Raw genomic sequence first — 25,317 nt, 5'->3', positions numbered from 1 at the left:
TACTACCCAAAGCAATCTACAGATTCAATGCAATCCCTATCAAACTACCACTGGCTTTTTTCACAGAACTAGAACAAAAAATTTCACAATTTGTATGGAAACACAGAAGACCCCGAATAGCCAAAGCAATCTTGAGAACGAAAAATGGAGCTGGAGGAATCAGGCTTCCTGACTTCAGACTATACTACAAAGCTACAGTAATCAAGACAGTATGGTACTGGCACAAAAACAGAAATATAGATCAATGGAACAGAATAGAAAGCCCAGAGATAAACCCACGCACATATGGTCACCTTATCTTTGATAAAGGAGGCAGGAATGTACAGTGGAGAAAGGACAGCCTCTTCAATAAGTGGTGCTGGGAAAACTGGACAGGGACATGTAAAAGTATGAGATTAGATCACTCCCTAACACCATACACAAAAATAAGCTCAAAATGGATTAAAGACCTAAATGTAAGGCCAGGAACTATCAAACTCTTAGAGGAAAACATAGGCAGAACACTCTATGACATAAATCACAGCAAGATCCTTTTTGACCCACCTCCTAGAGAAATGGAAATAAAGACAAAAATAAACACATGGGACCTAATGAAACTTAAAAGCTTCTGCACAGCAAAGGAAACCATAAACAAGACCAAAAGACAACCCTCAGAATGGGAGAAGATATTTGCAAATGAAGCAACTGACAAAGGATTAATCTCCAAAATTTATAAGCAGCTCATGCAGCTCAATAACAAAAAACCAAACAACCCAATCCAAAAATGGGCAGAAGACCTAAATAGACATTTCTCCACAGAAGATATACAGACTGCCAACAAACACATGAAAGAATGCTCAACATCTTTAATCATTAGAGAAATGCAAATCAAAACTACAATGAGATGTCATCTCACACCAGTCAGAATGGCCATCATCAAAAAATCTAGAAACAATAAATGCTGGAGAGGGTGTGGAAAAAAGGAAACACTCTTGCACTGCTGGTGGGAATGTAAATTGATGCAGCCACTATGGAGAACAGTATGGAGGTTCCTTTAAAAACTACAAATAGAACTACCATACGACCCAGCAATCTCACTACTGGGCATATACCCCGAGAAAACCATAATTCAAAAAGAGTCACGTACCAAAATGTTCATTGCAGCTCTATTTACAATGGCCAGGACATGGAAGCAACCTAAGTGTCCATCATCGGATGAATGGATAAAGATGTGGCAATGGCAATACAATGGAATATTACTCAGCCATAAAAAGAAACGATATTGAGTTATTTGTAGTGAGGTGGATGGACCTAGAGTCTGTCATACAGAGTGAAGTCAGAAAGAGAAAAACAAATACCGTATGGTAACACATGTATATGGAATCTAAGGAAAAAAAAAAGGTCATGAAGAACCTAGGGGTAAGATGCGAATGGAGACACAGACTTACTAGAGAATGGACTTGAGGATGTGGGGAGGGGGAAGGGTAAGCTGTGACAAAGTGAGAGAGTGGCGTGGACATATATACACTACCAAACGTAGAATAGAGAGCTAGTGGGAAGCAACTGCATAGCACAGGGAGATCAGCTCGGTGCTTTGTGACCACCTAGAGGAGTGAGATAGGGAGGGTGGGAGGGAGGGAGACGCAAGAGGGAAGAGATATGGGAACATATGTATATGTATAATTGATTCACTTTGTTATAAAGCAGAAACTAACACACCATTGTAAAGCAATTATACTCCAATAAAGATGTTTAAAAAAAAAAGTAAATTATCAAGGAATAGAGGTGGCCTGGGGTGATTTCTTACTTCCAAATCTAAACCTTCCTTTGAACTCCCTTCCATTCCAATATTCCTCGTCCTAAATTTAGAAGAATTAGAATTAACAACTATATTTTGATATTAAAAATGTAAACTGCGGGCTTCCCTGGTGGCTCAGTGGTTGAGAGTCCGCCTGCCGATGCAGGGGACACGGGTTCGTGCCCCGGTCCGGGAAGATCCCACATGCCGTGGAGCGGCAAGGCCCGTGAGCCATGGCCGCTGAACCTGCGCGTCCGGAGCCTGTGCTCTGCAACAGGAGAGGCCACAACAGTGAGAGGCCCGCGTACCAAAAAAAAAAAAAAGAAAAAAGAAAAAAAAATTGCTATGGCAACGATTAATGTCAATCAGAGAATAGGTTTATGATGCACTTACGTCAATGATACTGCAGTGTCTGGACTATCCCACATTATTTTGTTCTGGAATGCGTTTAAAATGAAGACCCATGCACTGAAGGGCAGAAGCAGCAGTAACAAATGACCCGTGTCCCCATTTCCATTGCATTCAAGAGTCCACAACCAGGTTCTTGCTGATGTTCTCCATTTATTACTGCAGTACACAACTCCTCTGAAAGTGCAGCACTGACTCACTCCTGTCAGCTTCTGCTCCTCCACTGGCTTACACCTGGAAATTCATTCTTAGAGCATCATGGACCACAAGCTTCTCTCTGGGTGGGAAATTATTGTCACTGCCAGTGTCACAGGGAAACACACACACACACACACGTGAGTAGAGGGGTAAGATGAGAAGAGCCCTGGAGAGGAGTGGGGACCAGTTTCTGAGGGGTCCTGGAAACAGCCTGCCTGTGCAAAGGGGACAGTGACGCCCCACCTCCCAGCAGCAACCTGACACGTCTGCTAGGTTGGCTCTGGTGCACCTTTTCTCCTTCGTCTCTAGAACTGGTGATACCGTAACCGTAACTGTGTCCTATCTCAGTGTAGCAGAGGCGCATGGAGTCAAAAAGAATTGAAAAGACCTCGCAAGCTAACGTGGAAAACAGGTGGTTTGGAAAAACTGACTCTTCAATCCCCAATTTAAAGCTGTTAGGCAGATCTGGAGAGCTCTGGGGGTAAGACGCTGCCTAGCAGAAATAACTCTTGCTCTAGCCAGCATGTGTTTGATGGGAAAAAAATAACTTTTGAATACCGCAAAGAAAAGGTTGGCGGGGGAGGCATGTGCAGCTCTAGAAAACACAAGAGATTAAAAAATCTGAACAAATGAGATAAAAGAAAAAAGTAAACACAAATATGGACAATACACCATAACACTCGGCCTGACGAAACCCTCACTCACGAACGTTATACACATATGCACCCACACTCACACACTAATAGGCAGACACCCAAAGGAGGGCAAATCCAAACATCTGCTCTCTTTGGAATTTTCATGGCAAATCTGAGTTTAGGCAAAAGTGAAGACCTCCCTGGGTCTAAACTCAGAAGGCAGCCTTTGCTCTCCATTTTAGCCAATGTTACTCCGATATTTGAGCCCTTCACAACTGTCTGGGCACTAGAATTTATTCTTCATGTTCCTGGAGTTTAAGTCACTGCTAGATCTTATCTGATCTAACTTCACCTGTAATGGAAGCACCTCCCTTTTGGCTCTATACTCCCGTTCTTTTAGGAAAAAACATCCCAAGACAGTGGTAATTCCAGGGCGTTCAGGAGTTGGAAAGTAGGCAGACAGTAATATAAATACAATAAGGAAATGCCTGTTACTCTCATATGATTTCTCTGCGACCAGGTGGCTAAGGCCCCCTGGCCTGCAAGGATAGGTTTTAGGAGAGGCCTTAATTTAAGGTACTGCGATCCCTGCTCACAAGAGCCAAGTAAGACGGTGCTCCTTGGAGGTTGCCGTAGGACTGGTCCTCGGTATTTATTTCAACCCTAGGTGCTCTTTGACCTCTCTGATTTCAGTCCTTCTGGAGTCAGATCACCCAGCTTCTCTGATGTGTGCCTGGTCATTTTCAGAGCCTGCCGGCAGCAGCTGCAAGGTTTCTGTCCAGGCATCCTGGATCGGCACGCATCTGCTAACACGTACACCAGGTGATGAGGACTGAAAGTAGGTTTCTCCAACCACTGCAGACAGGTACAGCCATGCAAAGAAAGCCATCCATCATGGTCACCTTTTCTTCAGATGTCCCAGTTTCCAGATCATAGAATTCACCATACTGTGTTAATACCTGGCAACAACCAGCTTTTGCTTTCCTTCCTCAATCAGAGGCATGCAGGAACCCACAGAAACAGGCTGGACACACAGGCCCTGCTCATCCGGGAAAACGGTTTCAGAAACTGCCCTCAGCTCCTACTCCTGTACTTGGAAACTCTATTATAACCTAGCTCCTCATTAAACTGGATTCTGCTCCGGTTTAACTTATGAAGTCATACCTTCTAAGTCGCCTCAGTGAAACCAGTGTAGCCCACTGGATTAAACTTCTAAGTGCAGCAGTGCCTAAAAGGAAAGAGTCCCACAGGAGGGAAGACTGGAGGGCATAAGGCAGGAGACAATACAAAATCAGTAACACATTTTCCGAAAGTGGTGGGCTTGGGGGAAGAGGGGCGTGAAATAAACAAAACGTCCCAATAATTTAATGGCAGATCTAGAAGACAGCATTTATAGCTATTCCGGGACTCTCCAACAAAAAGCTTTTCCTGGATGCACAGACATTCATAATACTGATCACGCTCAGTTGACAGCTCTGGCTTGTACACGTGGTCACGACGCCCTTTGTACAGCAGAGGAGAGCACGACAGGGTGCCCGGGAGGCATCTGGGCAGCACACAGAAAAAGGAAAGGCTGAACTCCCCTAACAGAACCCCATTAAAAAAAAACTTTGTCTATTACAAAGTCACGTTTTCCATTTTTTCCGCTTTATAAAGTCAGCGATGCTGGAGGGTGTCTAGCGGAATCCGTCCTCCAGGAATGAGTGCAAAAGGGGAGCACGAGGCTCAGGGACGTCCCCTCAGTGAGCAGATGGAAGGGCCAGCCGGAGACCTCCCATCCGTTTCGGACAAACACACACATACAGAAAAGGATTATTGCCAGCTTGTGTACTTTCACAATGTGATTTTTGTATTTCGAAAGCTTGAATTGTCCCTGAAAGAAAAAAATGGGAGAAAAGAGAGCATTCAATACACAGGTCATCTCTAGGCAACACACACACACACACACACGGGGAAACCTGGCCTCGGCAGCTCTCGGGCCCTCCTGACACCCCAGGACCTTCCTTCCTTGCTCATCTAATGCCAACACAGCAACCTGCCTCCCAAGTCCCTTCAACCACTTGGACTCAGCTGGTTGCAATTACAAAAGGTCAGAAACAACCCAAACGCGTGTGAACAGGGGACTAAAAATTAATTAATAGGGGACTAAATATTAAAGGGATACTGTGCAGCTTAAAAAAAAAGAAAGGAAAAGAAACTCTCTACTAATATAGAAAGATCGCCACGAGAAACTGCTAACAGTAAGGTGCAGAACAATGTGTGGACCTGACGTGCTGCCTCCTGTGTAAGCGAGGGTGGAGGAAATAAGGCTCATATCTGCCTCAAGGAAGTCATACATAATAAAACGCTGTTACCTGGGGCGGTGTGGTGGCAGGGGAAGGGACACCGTGGAAGCTGGGCAGATGGAGAAAGAGTGGGACGGAAACCTCTGTCTCTCTTACACACACACACACGCACACGCATTTTTTTTAAAAAAATTGAACCACAGATTGTATTACATATTCAAAACAATCAACCAACCAACCAAAAATCCCTTGGTTCAAAACTTATAGCTGCTTATGAAAGGATATTCCAAGAGGTGAAGCCTGAGTACACTTTACTTTAGAAACTTAGCACGTGCACACACGCGTGCGTGCGTGCGTGTGTGTGTGTAACAGATCTTGTGATGTCTTCTTAGTTGCCTCCTATTGGATGTAGTCAGGTTTGGCCGCCCACTAGTACCTCTCCTGCTCCAGCCTAGAAATCCAACAACACCTTAGCAGTTCGCATCGCCATTTTAATCCCCAAATCCCAGGGTTGGAAGGGGCTTTAAAGGTCACTGCATCTACTGCTCTGGCCCAGTGCTTCAGACTTAAATTTGTCTGAAATTTTGAGACAGAAATTCTCATTAACCTGATTTTGGAATGATTTCTTCCATTTAATTTTAATGGAACATTCTAGAAGCTTTGGTTTTAACTGACCTGTCTTCAAGTTGCTACAATTGATAGGGTATCTGGCAATTGGTCCAGAGTGAATTAATACTGACGAAGGAATATGCTCAGCCCAGCCAAACAGCAGTTTTCTCTTGCTGTTGGCTAACAGATACTCCTCCATGATGGTGGCAGGCTGACAGTAACTCACAGCCCTCACTACACAGAGAATAACTGCAGACAAGTACACTGAGAGGAAAACTGGATGGAGCTGGCGTGGGTGAACTCTGTCTGGGAAGAAACTGATGTTATCTCAAAAGCCCACTGGTATTTTTTGTAACTGACATGCATGACCATGCAGCTCAATGATCAATGCTATTGAGAATTTCAATGATTTCCATCTAAGGAGTTGAAGACTGAACACAAAGAGAACTTAGTGGGGTCATCATCTTTTTCAAGGGCCTTTCAAAAGGGCAGACCTCACTGAGGGGCCGCAAGAAGCTAGCAAAGAATAAGAATGCATCTGATCATAAGACGGAGAAAAGCAGGTGTAACTGAGGTGTGCTATTTGAGTCCCCTTAGGGACGCTGTGCTGTGGCAGAGTCTGCACAACGGAGGACGCCTCTGATAACAAAGGAGTGGTTAGGAAGAGGGATTTGCTGCTTCTTTCTTCCCCTTTGATGCCATCTCTGTCCCCACAGATCAGCTGGATCACAAAAGTCAATCAGCAGGGAGACTAGAAAGCCAGGGGTGCAGGAAGGTAGAGTCAGAGAACCTTCTGACTGGGGGAGAATTATCTGTCTTATCTGGAGTAAGAGAGATGGCAGGCAAATATCTGGACTCGGCCCTTTCTGCTGTTTAGTGACGTAAAGAAGAGAATCTTTAGGATTAATCATCACCATACGCAGGCCACCTACCTTCTGGAGGACTCCTGCACTGTGCTGGGGCTGGGCCAGAACCCTCCCGGTGGCAGGTAAGCTGAAGGGCTCTATAACACCTTCCCACTAAGAGATGTAATATTTACTCTAATTCTGTTGCCACAGATCTCTTCATAGTCAGAAATCTCTAAGAAGTCAGAATCATTCTAAGGTTTATTTGTAAAATGGAAATGGGGAGGGCCAGAGTAACAGAGCCAGGAGAATCGAGCTGAGTTTTTCCAGAGTCTGAGATAAAGAAAAACAAAGAGCAATGAGGGTGGGCAACAGGCTCCTGACAATGACAGGCTGAAGCAGGCGGGTGGCAGCTGGCGGCTCAGGTCCAGCCTTTCTAAAAAAAAACAAAGTGGGTTGAGAAGAACTTGGTGCCAAATTTACTCTGAGGAATGTGTTCACCTCAAACCAGCTGGGAACTAATCCTCAGTTATGTCCCTCACCCCAGGCTGCAGGGCACAGAGAGATTAAGAGAAAGGGAGAAGGTAGACAGGAAGTGGCAGAGGCCACAAGCAATTTTTCTTTTTCTTTTTTTCTTTTTAAAAGATGGGCTTCTCTTCTTTTAAAAGCAAACTAAAATTTAGACAATCTCGACTGAGCTCCGGAAAGCTAGACCCTCCAGGCACCTAGCAATGTGCAGACTATTGGGAAGGTTTCTGGGTTTGGGTTTTTTCAATGGCTTTCAATGATATAACAGATCGTTTAGAAGGAAATGATAACATTTTTACATCACGGTCTTCAGGGAATCATTCTCTGGCTATTCAGCTGTCCGGCCCAGGCCAGCTCTGGCTTCCTCCTCTCTCCCTCCCTGAAAAGCAAATAAAATTGCAAACCCCCTAGGTTTACTAGGGCAAACTTCAATCTCTCATTTCCACCGAGCGACCACACCAACTTCATTCGCCATCAAGAGAAGACCACTGCTTCTGTGCATGTCAGCCTAGACATGCAGGGACCCAGAATCTACCCTACCCCCCCAACCGCCCCAAACCAGCAGCTAACTGAGACTTCTACTGAAGCCATGGTTAAAAGGGCGGTGTTTATTTGTAATGGTAATAGAGGTCAAATGACATAGTCCTAAAATATTAGCAGCCACATGTAATGTCACAAAACATCAGATAAATTGAGGAAAAGTATTTGTGGTTCAAGAATTATTTAAATAGCAGTTTTTTATTTCTTCATAGATAATGATCTACTTGGAAGGGAGAAGACGGAGGGAGGACAAGAAGGCTAAAGTTTGGGGCCTCTAAAATGGCAGCTCAAACCACCACAAGCTGGGTATGCGCATCTTCTTGGAACACCCCTTTTACCACTTACAAGGTTAAATCAATAAAGGTGAAATATGAAGTCCTTCTCAAGTCTGTTAGGACAATGAAGTGAGTTGGGTTTTTTTGTTTAGACTCTAATACTCCTCTCATTCTCCCAAGTCTGTGCCTCAAGGAGAACACCTAACCCATGAATGCTCCCTTCAATTTGCCCTATAAAAAAGATATTGGGGGGGGGCAACAAAAAGAACAAAGAGACTACAAAACAGCAATTATGCAACTTACACAACTATATGACTTTTCAAAGCAATTCAAAGATCTTTTTCCTGGGGAATTTAGTGTTAGCTAAGGGGAGAGGGAATAATTTTAAGTCTTCTTCCATTCTGTCTATTCCAATTTCATTTTAAAGCTTTTTTTTTAAATGGAAACTAAGATGCTGTTGAATTTTAAAGGCACCACCATTAAGAGGTAAACGCTGCCAATTAAACTACGACAAAAACCTTTCTCATCACATTCATTGTAAGCATCCCAATTTTAGGGATATTAAAAGCAAAAAAAAAAAAAAAAAAAAAGGAACCTTAGAATTAAATACGGTAATGCTATTAAAACAAATCCATTATAGCAGCAGGCCTCTGGAAATTTAACTGATTTATTTTGAATATCTGCTGTTTTCCAGCCTACAAATCAATGTATCAGTATTAGAGCTGATACATGTTTTTCATCCACCTCAGAATTCTATATTGACTATACTTTACAGATAAACTCTTTAAATTGCAATTTTGAAAATCGAATGTTATCCTCTAGAAGCTGAATTTATAATAAAGGAATTAAACTATTGCTAAAACAGATATGAGTGGCATGAGTGTATAGGAATTCTGGGACTGCTTATTACTCAGACCCCTGGCCACCCGCTTCTGTCCCTCACAGTGTCATGCCATCTCTTTAGCCCATCTGAGGAATGTAGGTCTCCTTTTCTTGAAAAAGCCTCCCTTCCTTCCCGGGAGAGGGGAGTTCTGAAGCAGCTACTACAGCTGACATGTTCCTTTTCCATTTTAGAAATTCTCCATTTCTTAGGGATGGGTTTGGGGCGGGGATAGTTACTGTCCAGGAATGTGCTCTTGGGTCGGGCACATGGAGATACTGTCCTTTTATCCATTCCTCTCATCCAGAATAAATTTACCCAATTCAACTCCTTCTGCTAAAGAGACAGACATGGACTTGGAACTCCCTTAACTGAAATACAAATATTCTTAAAGTGAATGCTTCAGTTGACCCAGACTTCGATATCCCAGGGTCTCTCTCTGCCAGCAAACACGTGGTGGTCTAGCCACAATACAACCTGGAACCGTGCCTCCTACGCAGCCCTGACATCTACCCCCGGTTCACTTTAACCGCTGAAACTCAGAAGTTCCATCACTTGTTTCCTCACAACTGACAAATACCACCAGCAAACGAGACATACCTCTCACCTAACCCATACTGTGGCCTGTGGAACTGTCCTATTAGTCACAGGACACTGTCAGATGGCTTAAAAATGGCCACGTCCGGGCAAAAGGAAATGGATCTCTGGTCCATTTCTAATCATGGAATGTTGGCACCCGAAGACACCAGAGACATGTTAGTCCATGGAACCTCATTTTCCAAATCAGAAAACAGAAGTGTAGTGAGGCTCATCGACCTGCCCAGGGCTTCACCAGGAGACACGTGACCCAGGGAGGCTAAGTCAGTGGCTTTGGACTCAGCAGTTTCCTCTGAGACTGTGGCCTCAGGCAATGAGGAGGGGCTGGAGCAGGCTCAATGCTGGCAGAGGCAAGCCTGGGGGCAAGTGGGGAGAGGGCATCCCCTTGGGAAGAGGGTCCTACGGCTGAGAGGTATGTCACAAGGTTACAGAGAAGGTAGACAAGGCCCTACCCTGAGTGTGAGAGACAGAGGGGGAGCGTCCGATCAGCGGCCGCTGCTGTTCACCAGGCCATGAAACTCCTCCCAGGCCCTGGCAAACCAGAGACAAAAAACACAACAGTACATTCAGATCAAAGGCTTTTTAACAAAGAGAGAACAGACAAGATAAACCCACATCCCATTTCAGATACCCTCAAGGTCAAGTGGAGCCCACCGATACCTGGAAGCACAGCAGTGAGGTTCTCCTCCTAGACTTTCCTCTCAGCTTAGCAGGGTGGCCGGCACCTTTCAGGGGCAGCTGGCACTTCTCCTGGCTCGTCTCCTGGCTAAGTCTGGCCCTCACTACTCCCTAGAGGATTTGCACGTCCTTCGAGCCACTCCTTCAACAAGTCTACAGGGGAGACCAGTGAGGTCAGAGCTAAGCTCACCCACCACGGGAGACACCTCCAATTCCCTGAGGCGAAGGGCAGCCGTGCTTTCTGCCTTGGGGGCCTGAGGACAGGTGGCAGAAACTATCTTTCTTCATCAGGCCTCACCCTGACGGTAAAGGCAGGTAACCAACAGCATTACAATGTCCAAAGACGCAATGAGGAAATTACACCACTTTATCTGCTTTCGTATTTCCAAGCTTCTGACCCTTCTAAACTCAGATCCAAATTCTTATCAGGTTACATGTTTCTGATAATACCCAAGTAACTATTATCTTAAAATTTAAGTTGTATATGTCACAGCAGCTCAAAACTTCCAAGGGCCAATGCTCAACACAACTTTAATGCTTATTAACTTAATTTAGAAATTGGAGTTAGAAAGGGATAAGAAATGTGACTGAGGGTAGAGGCTCTTGGAATGATGCTCCACAAAGACCAGGGCCTTGGTGACTGCTGGCCAAAAACCAGGAGAAAGCTAGATCCCCTGTGTATCCGGAAGCCCTAACGCACCTCAAGTTTTCTGAGGAGCTTATGTCCTCCCTTTTTGCCTTAACCATTTTTCAGCCACTTAGGGACAAAGTGTCAGGTAACTTCCCTGGGAATTATATATAAAATGGGTAATTTGGTGTCTTTAAATCTAAAATTCCTTACTGTCAATTACTCCATTCTTGGTTTAAAGGGGTGATATACCCATGGTGACAACATATAGGGTTTAACGTGCTAAATTATTAGCTCACTACAGGTTCAATATTATAACCACTAAAATATATTTTATCAGTATGTCTCCTACAGATAGCTTTTCTTTTTTTAAATAGGAAGGGATTAAATACAGAGACCTGGCACAACAAATTCATTCTTCCAGGCAATATTCACATCAGTTTCATTAGTATTTCCCTCTTGTAAACAGCAGCATTTATAAGTTAATGATGTATCTCTCGGAATAAAGAGATTGATCTGAAGTTAATGGTTTCTTCAGAGAGAGTATTACCAAAATACTGATACATGTATGTTAACTGAAGGAAAATGGAAGAGCACCCTTAAGCATGCCAGTCTTTATCAATTCACAAGCTCAGTTTCCACAGAAAGACATCTGCTTCACAGCTCCTTCTGGAGAGATGGTAACGTGGTGAACTTTGAGAGTCCACGAGTGATGTCAGAAGGTCATGTCACTCTTCACTCCAAATGAAGATAAGGAGAAAGCAAAATCTGACGCTTGGGCAACGACCCAGGAAACCCCTCTCTTGCTCTAAAGGTGAGACTTAAATTCTATTTAAGCAATTTAGGTGTCAACAAGAAATTACATGGCTGTGTTGAAGCTTCACCTCATTTATCCTTTTGTTTCCAGAGAGCCCTACACTAGTCCAAACGGAAGTTCTCTGTGTCAAGAACCTTCAGAAATATGGATGTCAGAGTTCCCCTCTAATCCAGTTTAGTATTAAACTGCCCTCCCATTTTCTTCAGCAGTATTTTCTTCATATGTAAAAACTTCAACATGAAGAATGTGGGCAAAGAAGTTTCCTCATATGGATTCAGTGGAGATCAAATAGCTGATCACAGTCACAGGTACAATTGCTGGTTCTCACAGGCTAATGCTTGACTAAGAGGCAAATCAAACGCCTAAAACTAGGTGCGAATGTTCTAGCTTTTTTCCATCTGGCATCCCAGGCATATTAGTAATATTAAAACATTTCTTTTAAAGGTAAAGAAAGAACAAGTTAAATGTTAAAACTGTCATGTATACTGAGTTTCTTAAAAAATATATCCTTTTTTAAATTACCGTGAGATTAATATAGCCTACAGGGCATTCTAAATAGATTCAAATGACAGGATAACAATGAGTCCTTTAAAGACCACTTTTTACCAGCTCACTTACCAGAAAGCAAATTCTGAGAGCAGGGATCTCATTTCTGTGTAACTCTGTACTTGCCCTTACTCTGGCCCAAATCTCAGTTCACAGCCTTGCACTCAGCTGGCCCTCATACTCATGGACGAACTTGGCCTCCTGCTAGTCTGGGCTTTACCTTGAACATCAGCATGGGGGAACATTTCACAAATGCAAAGCCCAGCAATTATGCTGGTATGACCCAGTGCCACCTGGCTATGATTTAGCCGTGGCAAGAGAAGGGATGGTTGGTTCTGGCCTACAAAGTTCAATGTTTAAATACAATGAAATCTAGACGTGGTGAAGTCCCCCTGATTCGACCCATTTCTCCTCTAGAATAAATGAATAAAGAGAAGTCACCTACCCTCAGCTCTCTCTGCAGAGGGGCCTGGTCAGTCTTCCCAACACTGTGGCCCACTGAGTGCAGCTGGCCCTGTCTTCCCTCTCCCATTCCAGGCCAGAGGCACGAAGGGACTCAAGAGACTACTCCAAAGAGGAATCTCCTCACAAAAGGCACTGCTGCTCTCTATGGCTCTGTGCCCCAAGTCTTATCCTGGTGGTCCCATGATTCTGGGTTGCAAGTCTGGCTGTGTTATGAGATTGTCCTCAAAATGGCGGATACAGTGAATCACCGGATGCCTGCAAGGACCCAAATCTCTGAAATCTCAGCTACGATTGGCCTCATTAGAAAGAGCCACACCCCCGAGCCAGCACTCAATTGAACCAGTTTCACGTTTCTCAGTGGGACCCACGCACCCTTAAGGGGCTAACAGTTGGCAATAAGCAAGGGTACGAGGTGGCAGGCAGCTTCCCCTCTGCAGCAAAGCAGCTCGTCACGCCCTGTGCGCAGCAGCAGCAGCCTCTCAGGAGCGCAGCAGGAAACGGCCACAAGCAGTGTGATCAGGGGAAGCCTGGGAGAACCAGATAGTTGAAGGAGGACACTGGAGACTGGACTGAAACAGAGCAAGGTGGAGGCACGCTTGACTGAGAAATCTAAGCCACCCCTGAAAACATGCCCCTCACCATTTCCAGGAGCCCTAATCTCCAGAGTAGGTGGGAGAGAACTGCTGGCTCTGTCTTCCTCATTTCCCTTGAGTTCTCAAGTCCAAGCAGCTGCTGTTCCTTGGCTCAAACAGAGCCATACCTGTGGGAGAGCCACAAGGAGCAGAACAAAGCAGAACAGTTCCGGTTTCTGTTCAGATGTGGCAAGGATCACAGGGGTCTCAGGGTCAGTTTGGTGCTTTCTGATCAACCCTTACTTTGGAAGGTGACATCAAGCTCATCCCCTGGACCAGTTACATTAGCTGAAATTAAGGTCAATACATGTAACATTATAGTGGAAGGCAAGAGGGAAAGGGCCGTAGAAGGTAATTCTTTGACAAACGCTGAAAACAGAGAGAATAGGCATTTCCGTACATCAACAAATCTCCATCTTCTAGGTCCTTCAACCAATTTGGGGTACGTAATAGAAAAAAGCAACGACACGAACACCTTCAGGATGCTGAGCCCAGGGCACTTTAGCCCCAGTGTGTGTTCTGTGGGATCCCAGGCCACGTGGAGCCCGATGGTCAGTGAGGATGGTACAGCTCAGGGCGCTGCTGCCGTAATGGAAGAGCACAGCCACTCTGGCAAACTCTACGTTATGCCCACAGCCACCTTCACGGGCGCGATCAGGCAACCTGGCCTAGTGCGGGCAAGTGCTTCATTTTTGGTTTTGGTGGCAGCTCCTCAGAAAGCCTAAAGTAACGTAAGGCTTGCTGAAATTCTACATGCAAGTGAGGGGCCTGAAGGCCAAGCTGTAGCACATACACGCCAAGCCACAAGCACATGAGGGGCTGGCACGTGCTACGTATGGTCAGAAGCCCTAAGGAGCACACACTCAAGCAGGACAAAGACATCTCCCCACCCCAGGTCCTGATGCACAACAACCCTGGGGACTGGCAGGAAGGGAAGGGCTAGAACCTTGAGACCGGGCAAGCAGGGCGAGCTCAAAGAGGAAGATGATCTGGCTCTAAGGGGAGAGCAGAAGGGAGAAGGCTGGCAAAGAGCTTGTGGCTTGGGTGGCTTTGGCACAGTGAGAAAACCCCATTAACACAAAGCAAGGAAGCTCTATACATACAGCCGCACACAGACGGAAGCAGGGCTTTACCTCCAAGCAAGAAATCTCTTTGAAGTAAGACAAACAAAGTCAGCAAAGCAAAGGCCAAGGATCCCCCTTTCCAACCTTACAGACTTTCAAGCTGAATTCTATATCAGAAATCACTCTGTTCTGGTCGTCAGCATGACTAGATGGAAACTAAAATTCAAATACCAAAAAAACGGGGTCTCATTTTGAGAGCTAGATATCACCTCGTTATGCCGGACCTCAGCAGAGCTGGAACAAAATACCATGTGACGTTATACAATGGGCTTATGAAAATGAGGCTGCGTTCCCCGGATGGCCCTCCACGGAGAAGTCTGTGCCATTCCTTAATGTGGTGACAGTCAGTCTGAAAGGCCACTTCTTTGATGCACCATAAAGAGCAAGAGCATGAGACAAGCTAGTTTAGCACCGTTTATTAAGTGATCTCAGCTGCTGTTGTAGCTGCTGCGTGTCAGCCTGTTCTTAAAACATAAAATGCTCTTCCGATTCCTCTTGTCCGGGACAGAAGGGTCTTCCAGGTAGCACGCCAACAGAACAAGAGACTCCGATGATGCCAGCTTCAATGATGGTGCCATCCAGAGAAGGAGAGGGTCATGGCACATTCAACCGCGGCTTCCAGAGGTTTTGAAAAAGGAGCCTTTGGGGGCCCAGCCTGCCTGGCATTCTAGTGGAAGTGCAAAATGTTGGCACATTGGGAGAGAAAGAGAGGGAGACGCGCGGGCAAAGTAGCATCTAGGTATCAAGGAGGGTTTTCTGGTCCCTGTAGCTGCAGGGCTGAAGTACTAGGCAGACCTCTGGATAAAGCGGCAAGCAGCAGACTAAAGCAATAAGCCCAAAGGCTCTCCTAGACTCTAAGGACTTGTACGTGTTTCTACAAAAGTCAGGAAGAACTGCTTCAGGGTATTAGAGAGGGAGAACAGTGCAGAGGGGAGGAGCTGAAAAATACCTCTTTCCCTTTCCTATCCAGGTGAAAAGGTTGCTTCTAGGGGGAATGGGGGTGGGGAGCATTTGGGAACCTTGAATGTAAGAGTTCTAGAAAAGGTAGGTGTGGGTCTCTCCAGCCTAGACTGAGTCTGGCTGGAGGGCAGAAACTACTTGTATTCCAGAACAAAGAATAGGAAAAATCTGCCTAGAGAAAAAAACAATGCTGACCCGGGACTGCCGAGGCAAGCCATCAGGGTCACGGCTAGCTAGTAACTGTTGGTGGCTACAATGAGCCACACCCAGCCATGTGACACAGACCACCTCCTATGGCAGCATTCCCAATTAAAAACTGGCGCTTAGCTAGTTTAAGCCAGTTCCACCCACAATATGATCTGTAAATTCAGGGGGAAAAGATTCCCAAATGGTCTGCCTGCTGAACACCATGGCTGGGCTCACTACCAGTAATGCTTTTAATAAGCAGGATGATGATATTATTGCTAGTGATGACGATGAGAGCAATAATACTTGGCCCTGTAAGAGCTTTCTCCATCTGAGGACCTTCAATTACAAAGATTAAATCAGCCTCAAACAACCCTGTTGGGTAAAGCGTTATTATCCCCCATTTTCCGATGGGGAAACTGAAGCGGAGCGGCAGAGAGACTTTTCAAAGGCACACACTGATATTAGAGTCAAAGGAGAGAACTAGGCCTCCAAGGCCTGACTCCTAGTTGGCTCGCTCTCCCTCCAGTTGTGAGAAAAATCTAACAGCCACTCCCCACACGTTTTCAGAATAACCTGGATTTATTTATGACATTCAATCACTGAAGGAGCAACCCTAGCCAGTGATTCTCGTTTGTGGACGTCCAGCCCCACTTCCCCGAGTCTCAGGTAGACTGCAAAGCTTATTTCCCCTTCGGCATCCACGCTCCCCTTAGCTTCTACTCCCACAAACACGCTACTCTGCCGCCTCTACGAGTTCAGCTCTACACACAAGGAAATGGAGTCAGCACTCCTGATACGAAGTCGATTTCCCAGGACAAAGAAGACAGACGGAAGCTAACAAGTTAAAAAGACATGCAAAAGTGGAGAGAGGGGCAGACAGGGAGGAGGAGGGCCTTACTGTTCAGTGAAATTATCTTCAAAAACAGCAAGAAAAAGAGCACTTTGTCTTTCATTTTACGACAGTGGTTAGTGCGTGAAAGACAAGACAGCCTGTGTAAATAAAGCCAGCCCAGGCAGTGCAACTGGGATTCTGCAGAAGGGCTCTCTCTCGCACAAAGCACCCCACAGTGTAGGTGCACAGGGAACCTCGCCAGCAAAGAACTGCCACAGTGGCCAGAAGCACTAGGGGAAGGCTGGTCTGTCCCTTCTCCTGACGTCAGTCTCCGTACGACCACATTCCTCTGGGCCCAACTACGGACCTACTTTTGCTAAACTTAGGGACACGGCCCCCGCAAGCCCCCACAACACGTACTTGATGCTGTCGGTGTGGGTTTTGTATTCCATAATGGTGTTGGGAGGTAGGTTAAGCACTCGCCGAAGCGTATCCCGGATGCGGGCTGTGGTGGCTTGGTCGCTGGCAGTCTTATTCCATATTGAAATAATGTCCTCCTACAGGAGGAACGACAGAAGGAATCATCAAAGCAAATCGGAGGCAGTGAGAAGAGTAAAGGCAACATGCGAAGCAGACCTGCCCGTGGGGTGGCTTACCTGAAACCGGACAGAGACCACAGCCCCACAGATCTCCTCCCCGACCATGAACTGTTCCCCCAGCATGGCCAGGATGAGATTCTCCCAGCAACGGGACGCCAAGCCTTTCCGCAGCCGAATAATCCACTTTCCACCATTTTTATTTGCATCATCCTGTGAAAAGGGAGAAAGCATTTAAAGTTAAAATATGGTTTCACAGCTCTTTTGCTTTTGCTTTAGGGCTAACGATCCCTTGATCACTAAGAAGTCTTGTTGCTTCCCAATTATTCAACTCTATAGGAAAAAATGGCCAAACGGACCCTTTAAGAATAATCCTCTCTTGGGAATTCCCTGGCGGTGCAGTGGTTAGGGCTTGGCACTTTCACTGCCGGGGCCCCAGGTTCGATCCCTGGTCGGGGAACTAAGATCCCGCAAGCCGCGGCGTAGCCAAAATGATAATCATCATCCTCTTTTTTCAGAACTACATCAAAATGAAATGATGTCAGATTTCAAACACAGATCACTCCTTACTTCATTCGCCAGAAGTTTACCAAGAGTTACCGTGTCCCAAATACAGACATGAAGCCACAGTCTCTACCTAGATCCAGTCTCGTGAAGAAGATAGATAAGAAAATTAATTACAGCAGTACAGTTTGACAAGCACTGCTGTAACAGAGATATGCATAGGTAGTTCAGAAAGAACATGACAGAAACACCCAAGAAGAGGAAAACATTTAAGCCGGGTCTTGAGGGACACAGGAGTTAGCCAGGTAAAGCAGGTGAAGGGCTCTGCAGGCACTGGGAAGAACATGGCAGTGTGCCAACTCTGACTGTGAGACAGAGATGCAAAGAGGAAGGTCTAGCTACAGTGAAGGGAGGATTTAGCGATGATGGGTGACAAGTCCTGAAAGGTAATTAGGTGCAAGATCACGTGTGTGAGGGAGAGCTGCGTAAGACTTTTACCTGGGGTATGTGTGGGTGATCCTGTTTGTCTTCTAGAAAAACACTCTCGCATCGGAATACAGAAGACAGGCTACAGCAAAGAGATCATAGGGCTCAGCTCTGGGTCTCCAGCTGCTGCCCATAAGCTTATGTTTACTCACTTTAATCATACGTACCCTATGGTAATATATTACACACACACAAAACCAGTTCTATGGGAGGAGTAATTTAAAAAAATCCTTTAATGTTGTTATAATACCATGTTAGTGATAAAACAATCTTTGAAAACCATCCACACAGACAAACAATGGAATCAGTGCCTTTTCCTAGAGGTCCCATTTCCAAGGGACCAAATAGTGACGCAGCTTTCAGAGAAGACTTTAAAATACTTCTTTAGGATTAAAAAAAATTTTTTTTAATTTTTTGGCAGCACCGCGAGGCACGCAGGATCTTTGTTGCCCGACCAGGGATCAAACCTCCACCCCCTGCAGTGGAAGCGCACAGTCTTAACCGCTGGACTGCCAGGGAAGTCCCGAGAAGACTATAAAATACTTTCAATTTTGACATGGCTTTAAAAACAAATAAAAAAATTTAAAAAAACCAAACCAAACACACAAAAAACCCCCAAAACAAAAAACTTGCTCAGAAAAGCAGTCTGAGGCTTTCAGTTCTCACCTCCCACATGGGTTTAATTCCTTCTTTGAAGAGATGGAAGTCACTGTGGCCTGTCAGGTCCCCGGGACGTACCATGTGGCTGTAAAACCTCCAGAACTGCTCCACCTGCAGAGGGAAGACAGCAGAGTGAAAAGATGTTTCTTATGCTTCTTGGAATGAATGTGAGATTTAAGAGAAGAGCATAAACATGGAAGACACTCTGCTAGAGGCTCTACTTTCTGGAGGTTAGGTTTTCATTTGGGGGACTGTGTGGGAAGGAAGGCATGTTAGAGGAAAGCACACTGTATATTTTGATAAAAGAATAATGTAATATTGTTGATACAAGAATAAACTCTTTAGGTGAGAAATGCCAGCCTCAGCTAGGAGCCTTAGTTGGTCAATGTCAATACATACTCTCCTGCAGAAGTCACAGGATAATCATCACACGATGTAACGGTACCTTGTTTTTACACAATAAAAATGACTTAAGTCTTGAGACAGATTAAGTGCCACAGAACCTCAGCCTGCATGTATTTCTTTAGAACCAAATCACTTTTAAAAAAATACAGTATTATTAACTGTGTGAGTTAACTAGTCATTGTGCTGTACATTACACGCCCATGACTTATTCATAACTCACTTTTTTTTTTTTTTTTTTTTTTTGGCGGTACACGGGCCTCTCACTGCTGCGGCCTCTCCCGTTGCGGAGCACAGGCTCCTGACGCGCAGGCTCAGAAGCCATGACTCACGGGCCCAGCCGCTCCGCGGCATGTGGGATCTTCCTGGACCGGGGCACGAATCTGTGTCCCCTGCATCGGCAGGCGGACTCTCAACCACTGCGCCACCAGGGAAGCCCCATAACTGCACTTCTTGATTGAAGATGTTTACCATCAAATATAGCATTAGCTACAATGAAATACATTTTATTCCTGTTTAGTTACTGAGCATTAAGTGACAGAATCAACCACATGCACTACTCCATACCATGGTGCCCTTGCTCAGGCCAGGACGGTCCAAAAACCAAGCAGGACTCAGCCTCTCGCTTAGGGTTTAAGTCCCTTTTCTTAGCTAGAAATTTTCTCTTTGCTCCTCCTTCACAGTCCTGTTAGAAAATTAGACGTATTTCTCTATGAAATGTATGCTTATTTATATTCGTCATGCTATTTGTTTCTCTCACTAGATATCTGATAGGAGAGATGACTTCCCTGTTCCTCTGCAATTCACGGGGAATAGCCGCAAAGTGCTGGCCAGTGAAGTGCACACTTTAGGAGGCAAGAGAAAATGTGGAACAGCCTGAAGAAACAGTTGGTATTTGCCAAGACACTGCTGGCTCTAAATTAAACATGAAGCAAGATTCCATAATGCACAGCTGAAAATGGGTACCAAGCAGACAGAGACTCAGGTCATACTCCTAGATGTGGATAGCAACTGAGGAGAAACAGACCTCAGACTGTGTGAAATGGCTGTGCCTTCCATTCCTCTAGAGAGCAGGAACACGGGAAATGTCTCAGGTTACAAAGCAACTAGGAATGAATGCCATCTGTAGGACTTCAACGCAGTGTTTCATCTCAGCCACTGCCATGCTTAATTACCCCCAGTGATTTGGGACAGTGAGTGGTCATATGCATACAATGAGCAATAATCTTTTCCCACCCTAACACAGTGCAAAGTAATGAAGTATGCCTACTAGAAACCGTGGCTCACTGTGAATCAGGACTTGGGGGGCGGTGGGGACAAAGTACACCAACCATTCCCAATCCTCCAATTGAGCATTGCTTTATTAACCGTTTGGTCTCCACCAATCTTAAAGCCATCCTATATAATCTTATACCCAGAATCCTATATCCAAACCATAAGAGAGATGAAATAGTAAGCAGATTGAGAAATAGTATTAAACTTTTATCTTTTTTCCTTCTCTTAAGGCAATTTTCATTTTTGGAACTCCCAACTGAAACCAAAAAATAAACATTTAGACTCAGAATATGAAGTGCAGAAAAGACCTCAGAAATCATCTCAACTACCTACTCACTTTCTAATTGAGTAAACGGTTTCAGAACTTGCCCTAGCCCACAAAGTCAAGCAGCAGAAGAGATGACACTTGTGATCCCCACGTCCAATGCTCTTTCCATTTCAAGACACGGCTTTCTTAGTTACCTTAACTGCAAGAACTTTTTAAACGTTGTCAAACACTAGGACTGAGGACAAATGGCAAATACTGCTTTGGCATCACTGGTTTTACAATGTAATTATTTCTTTGTGAGGAATTTAATATTGTGAGGCACTTCCCAATGCCTTGAATTACATGACATTGCTGAGTATAAAGAAGCATTAACCCAAGGTGATGCTGATGATAGACTGTTCAACTCAGCATATATGCCCAAAGAAAAGAAAACAAAAACCCTCCTTGAGCAAGTTGGGTAAATTCATATATACCTTTCTTAAGAGGGAAAGAAAAATGCTAGAAATAGTTATAATTATCCTAAAATAATTGAACAAATTGCTGAATGAAAACTTACTCCCCAGTTCAGTTTCTTCTCTGATCCTCTGAGCGCTTAACCAGTTGTTTACAACATAATGGCTGCCATTTTACCTGTAATGTCTAGCAAGCAATCAAAATGTCTGTGGATTCAGGAATGTTAGGACTACATGGATATTTTTAAGTTCAATTCTACTGTTCTCTCTGCCAAGAATTCCTTCCTCTTCTTATCACATGTTCAAATTCTTTAAATTCAATCTCAAACCCATCTCCTCCCAAGAGGCTTCTCCAAGGTGAAATTAATCCCTTCCCTCTGCACTCCAAGAGCACTCTAGCCAGGCCTTTCTTACAGCACTTCCCACTGCCTCCCTGTATTGGAAATTCCTGGGCATGTCTTATTTCCCTAAGGGCAAGGTTTTGTATTCATTTTAGAACCCTATTAGTGCCTTGAATTCATTCAACATTTCTTGAACCAAACATATACCAGTGCACAAGCTATTTTTAATAATTCAAAAAAGCCTAGGGCTTCCCTGGTGGCGCAGTGGTTGAGGGTCCACCTGCCGATGCGGGGGACACGGGTTCGTGCCCCGGTCCGGGAAGATCCCACATGCCGCGCAGCAGCTGGGCCCGTGAGCCATGGCCGCTGAGCCTGCGCGTCCGGAGCCTGTGCTCCGCAACGGGAGAGGCCACAACAGTGAGAGGCCCGCGTACCGCAAAAAAAAAAAAAAAAGCCTAAATTTACTGGTGGTAAGAGAGCACAGGCCAACTAAAACAAGATCTTTGCTTTGGCTGAAATTATATTAACTCAGCATAGTAATCAGATGATCTGATTATCAGTTACATATGCATATCTGATTAATAATAAACAGATAAATATAGCTTCTTCTAGTAAACAAACATTTTTAAAAACTGGAGCCTCTTGGCATGCATTTTGGTATATGGAAGAGTAAAAGAGTACAGGCTCTGGAAGGTGGTTGTCACAGCCTAACCCAACCTGAGCTTCAATACTGGTTCCTCCACTTAATCAAGTAAATTATCACAGACTTGAGACTTCAGATCAGATACTTAACCAAGTCTCATTTTTCTTATTTGTAAAATACGGATAACATCACTGACCTCATAGGGCTATCATAACGATCGGAGGAAATCACACAAAGTGCTTATTATTGTGTCCTTCCTCTTTACTAATTTATTGTAAAGTTTATTTTCTATTATAGTTTTCTTTTCCAGTGTCTGCATTTTAAACTTGACAAATACCTCAATAATTTCAAGAAAATAACAAATCCTGCATTTGATTCGGCCCAGAGATTGACTGTAGTGCACCTACAAAATATATAATAATCTTCACTGAACAAGACCGGTTTTAGTCGCAGACAGCTTCTCAGGGTGCACAACTCCAGCTACCTGTGAGGGAGATAAGACAGAGCGTGGGCTCTCTGTACTGACAGTACCCACAAAAAAACAGACTTCCTTTTCTTTCTGAACACAGAAAAAAGATGCTACTTTATGCATAATCACTAACATATCCGGAACCCTAATGGGAGGTTATTAAACACAAAAACTCTAATTTTATTCTCAACTTTATTGTCAAGCTTCAGGAGGACAGACACCACGTACTATAAAATTTTGTATCCCTCATGACACTTTGCACACAGTAAGGACTCAATAAATATCTACTTAAACAAGCCTGTATTTCTGTATTGTCCCCTTCTGACCAGTTCCACAATTCACATACTTATGGATACTGACGTATGTTACCTATGGACGTGTAATGAGAAATCTAAGAACGAGCCAATTTGACTTCAGAGACTCAGGTCAGTGAACTAAGGAAACCAGAATCCTAAGTATGTTACCAGGAGGGTATATAAACACAACGATGTAAACACAGGCATGAATGTACTACCAAGGCTCGCTACATTAAACCACCCAGTACTCACAGAGGCAAAGGTGCCAATCTGTTTGATATTCTGTTCGTAGCTCTGTGAGCTGGTGGGACGGCCAGGGGTTCTCCTGGAGTACCAGAAAGTGTAGTTGTACTGCAGGGGGTGCTCTGCTGGCCCAGGGACAACAGCCTGTGAATTAAAGAAGGTGTGTTAATCTGGGCATTTTTCACGTGCTCTGAGACTGAGAAAACATTTTACAGTGTCACCCCTTACCACCTCCACACTTAAAAAGGATACACCCTCAGTCACCTGCAGCGGGCTCAAGATTCTGCTGACACAGTAAGTTAGTGGTTAACTGACTCTAAGTTCCTGTAACATTTTCTCTGTTCTTAGTGCTTTCATAACTTTCTAATTCCCATCATAGATATTTATGTTTGTATCTTATCTCAACATATCCCCAGGCCAAGTCGGCCTCCTCTATGACACCCTATCACTTATTGGCTAATGACGTTGGGCAAGTTGCTTAACCAGTCTGTGCCTCAGCTGCTTATCTGTAAAGTGGGGAAAATAATAACCACCACCTCATGGGGCTGCTGAGAGGATCAAATTAATTAACAGACGTAAAGTGCTTAGCACCATGCCTGGCACAGAGTAGTACTCAATAAATGACAGCTACTAGTATTGCTGGTACTGTTAAGTGTAAACTCCTTCATCCACAGTCTCATTCACCTTTGTGTCCTCTTAGCACCTAAAATGCCTGCATCTGGAAGGTATTCAATATTGTGGGATAAATCAGCTCAGACTATTACTAAGTAAACAGTCAAAAATTCTAAGTGACGTGCAGGATTTGAAATACTGAGCAGCAGCTTCTGAAGCAATTAACATCCTTGTTAAACTCCAGGGTTTATCTCCCCTGCCTCAGGCTAGGAGAATGCTGGAAAGCAAGGCAGCATCTCAAGATCATGTGGCAAGGGAAAAGTTCTAAGTCCCAAAATGAACTCCAGTGTTTCAACAACCTTTTTTGAGAACAAAATCAGATATTACAAACAGGATGCCATCAAGTTAATCTGCATCTTCCAGATTTCCCAAGATAACCAAGTCTCAAGTCCAAAGGCAACCACATCTATACAGCACAGAACTTACCTTCCTCTTGCTGCTGCTCTGACTCTTGTCTCGTTCCGTTTTTTCCTTCTCACCATCTTTCTGTGTGCTGTTTTCTTCATTCTGATCGTGGTCCCCACTGTCGTCATCTTTCAATCTAAATGGAGAGGCAGAACGTTACCCCATGACTGAGCTGATTCCTGCTTATCTAACAAAGCCACCAGGTCAAATGAACTACCATGAAACCAACCCGAAGTCACTCAAAGATACAGGCAGTGAGGTGCACATGAGATGAGAGACGGCAAAGGAATGCAGAGCAGCAATTAGGAGGATTAAACAAAAATGAAAGTGCACATCAGCTAACTTGTGAGTTCCAGAAAGCACCACATTCTAGTTTTCTAAAAGGCTGCGCAAAGAAGCGAGAGGTAAACGGTGAAAGGGATTGTTTTCCTTGACAAAAATAGTCAATAATGAGAAGAATTTCTGGATTAAGTAACTGCTTTGGCATTTCAAATGAAGTTAAAAAACTTACTTTTCTTTCTTGCCACTTCTTCTAACCATCCTTCCTACCCCTCCCCACTGCTACTGCCTTAGTGTAGGCCTTCCTCCCCTGTCATCTCAATTGCATTGCCACCAGCATGTTCTTTCTAAATGCAAATCTAATCATTTAACTTCCATGCTTAAAACTCTCAACTGTCCCTTGCCCTTTGATGTCCACCATGCAGGATAAAGCACAATGAAATATAAGATCCTCTAGAATCTGACTCCTGCCAACTGGCAACCTCCTTCCCTCCTCCCACCTCCCCAAGCAACCTATATTCCCACATCTGTGTTATTTGCAAACACTACCTGCTCAGCCTAAGGTACCATTCCTCCCACGTTTCTCCTACTAGAGGGGCCCTTAGAACAGTGTCTCATTAATCTTTGTATCTCCAGCACCTAGGACAAGAAGATGCTGAATTGATGTTAAATGAAAAGAAAAAGAAATTAAAGAAAGGAACGTCTTCTTGCCTTTTAAGTCAAATGTACTTTAGGTGCCACCCTTTCAGGAGCAGTGAAACCACCCTAAGTGTTGTGTAGTGGTTTGCTATGATTTCAAATCCACTTATTTATGACTTAAATGAAGATATTTTAATCCACCTGTTAATGACAAAGACAAAAAAAAAGTTGTTTTTAGA

At 44.4% G+C, this 25,317-nt stretch overlaps 1 protein-coding gene across 3 annotated transcripts in view; it reads right to left on the bottom strand.

The window, feature by feature from the left end:
* Positions 1-2,032: 2,032 nt before the first annotated feature.
* EIF4E2 (eukaryotic translation initiation factor 4E family member 2) overlaps positions 2,033-25,317 on the bottom strand; it is a 29,072-nt gene continuing 5,787 nt past the window's right edge. The window contains exons 2-8 of one of the 3 annotated variants that reach the window (XM_081241949.1): positions 24,182-24,296; positions 23,093-23,227; positions 18,701-18,805; positions 17,105-17,257; positions 16,869-17,005; positions 10,030-10,108; positions 4,759-4,891 (exon numbers count right to left, since the gene is read on the bottom strand). In XM_081241949.1, the coding sequence (XP_081098075.1) occupies positions 10,063-10,108; positions 16,869-17,005; positions 17,105-17,257; positions 18,701-18,805; positions 23,093-23,227; positions 24,182-24,296 (691 nt within the window). In that variant the 3' untranslated portion in view covers positions 4,759-4,891; positions 10,030-10,062. Of the gene's footprint in view, positions 4,892-10,029; positions 10,109-14,868; positions 15,135-16,868; positions 17,006-17,104; positions 17,258-18,700; positions 18,806-23,092; positions 23,228-24,181; positions 24,297-25,317 lie in introns of those variants that run through there. The other 2 variants (XM_081241950.1, XM_081241948.1) reach the window with 2 other exon arrangements.

Source organism: Mesoplodon bidens (assembly GCF_964165515.1).
Source record: "Mesoplodon bidens genome assembly, chromosome: 8".
Classification (NCBI taxonomy): Eukaryota; Metazoa; Chordata; class Mammalia; order Artiodactyla; family Ziphiidae; genus Mesoplodon; species Mesoplodon bidens.
Note: the sequence above shows the minus strand (reverse complement) of the source record. Positions and strands in the feature narration are given on the sequence as shown.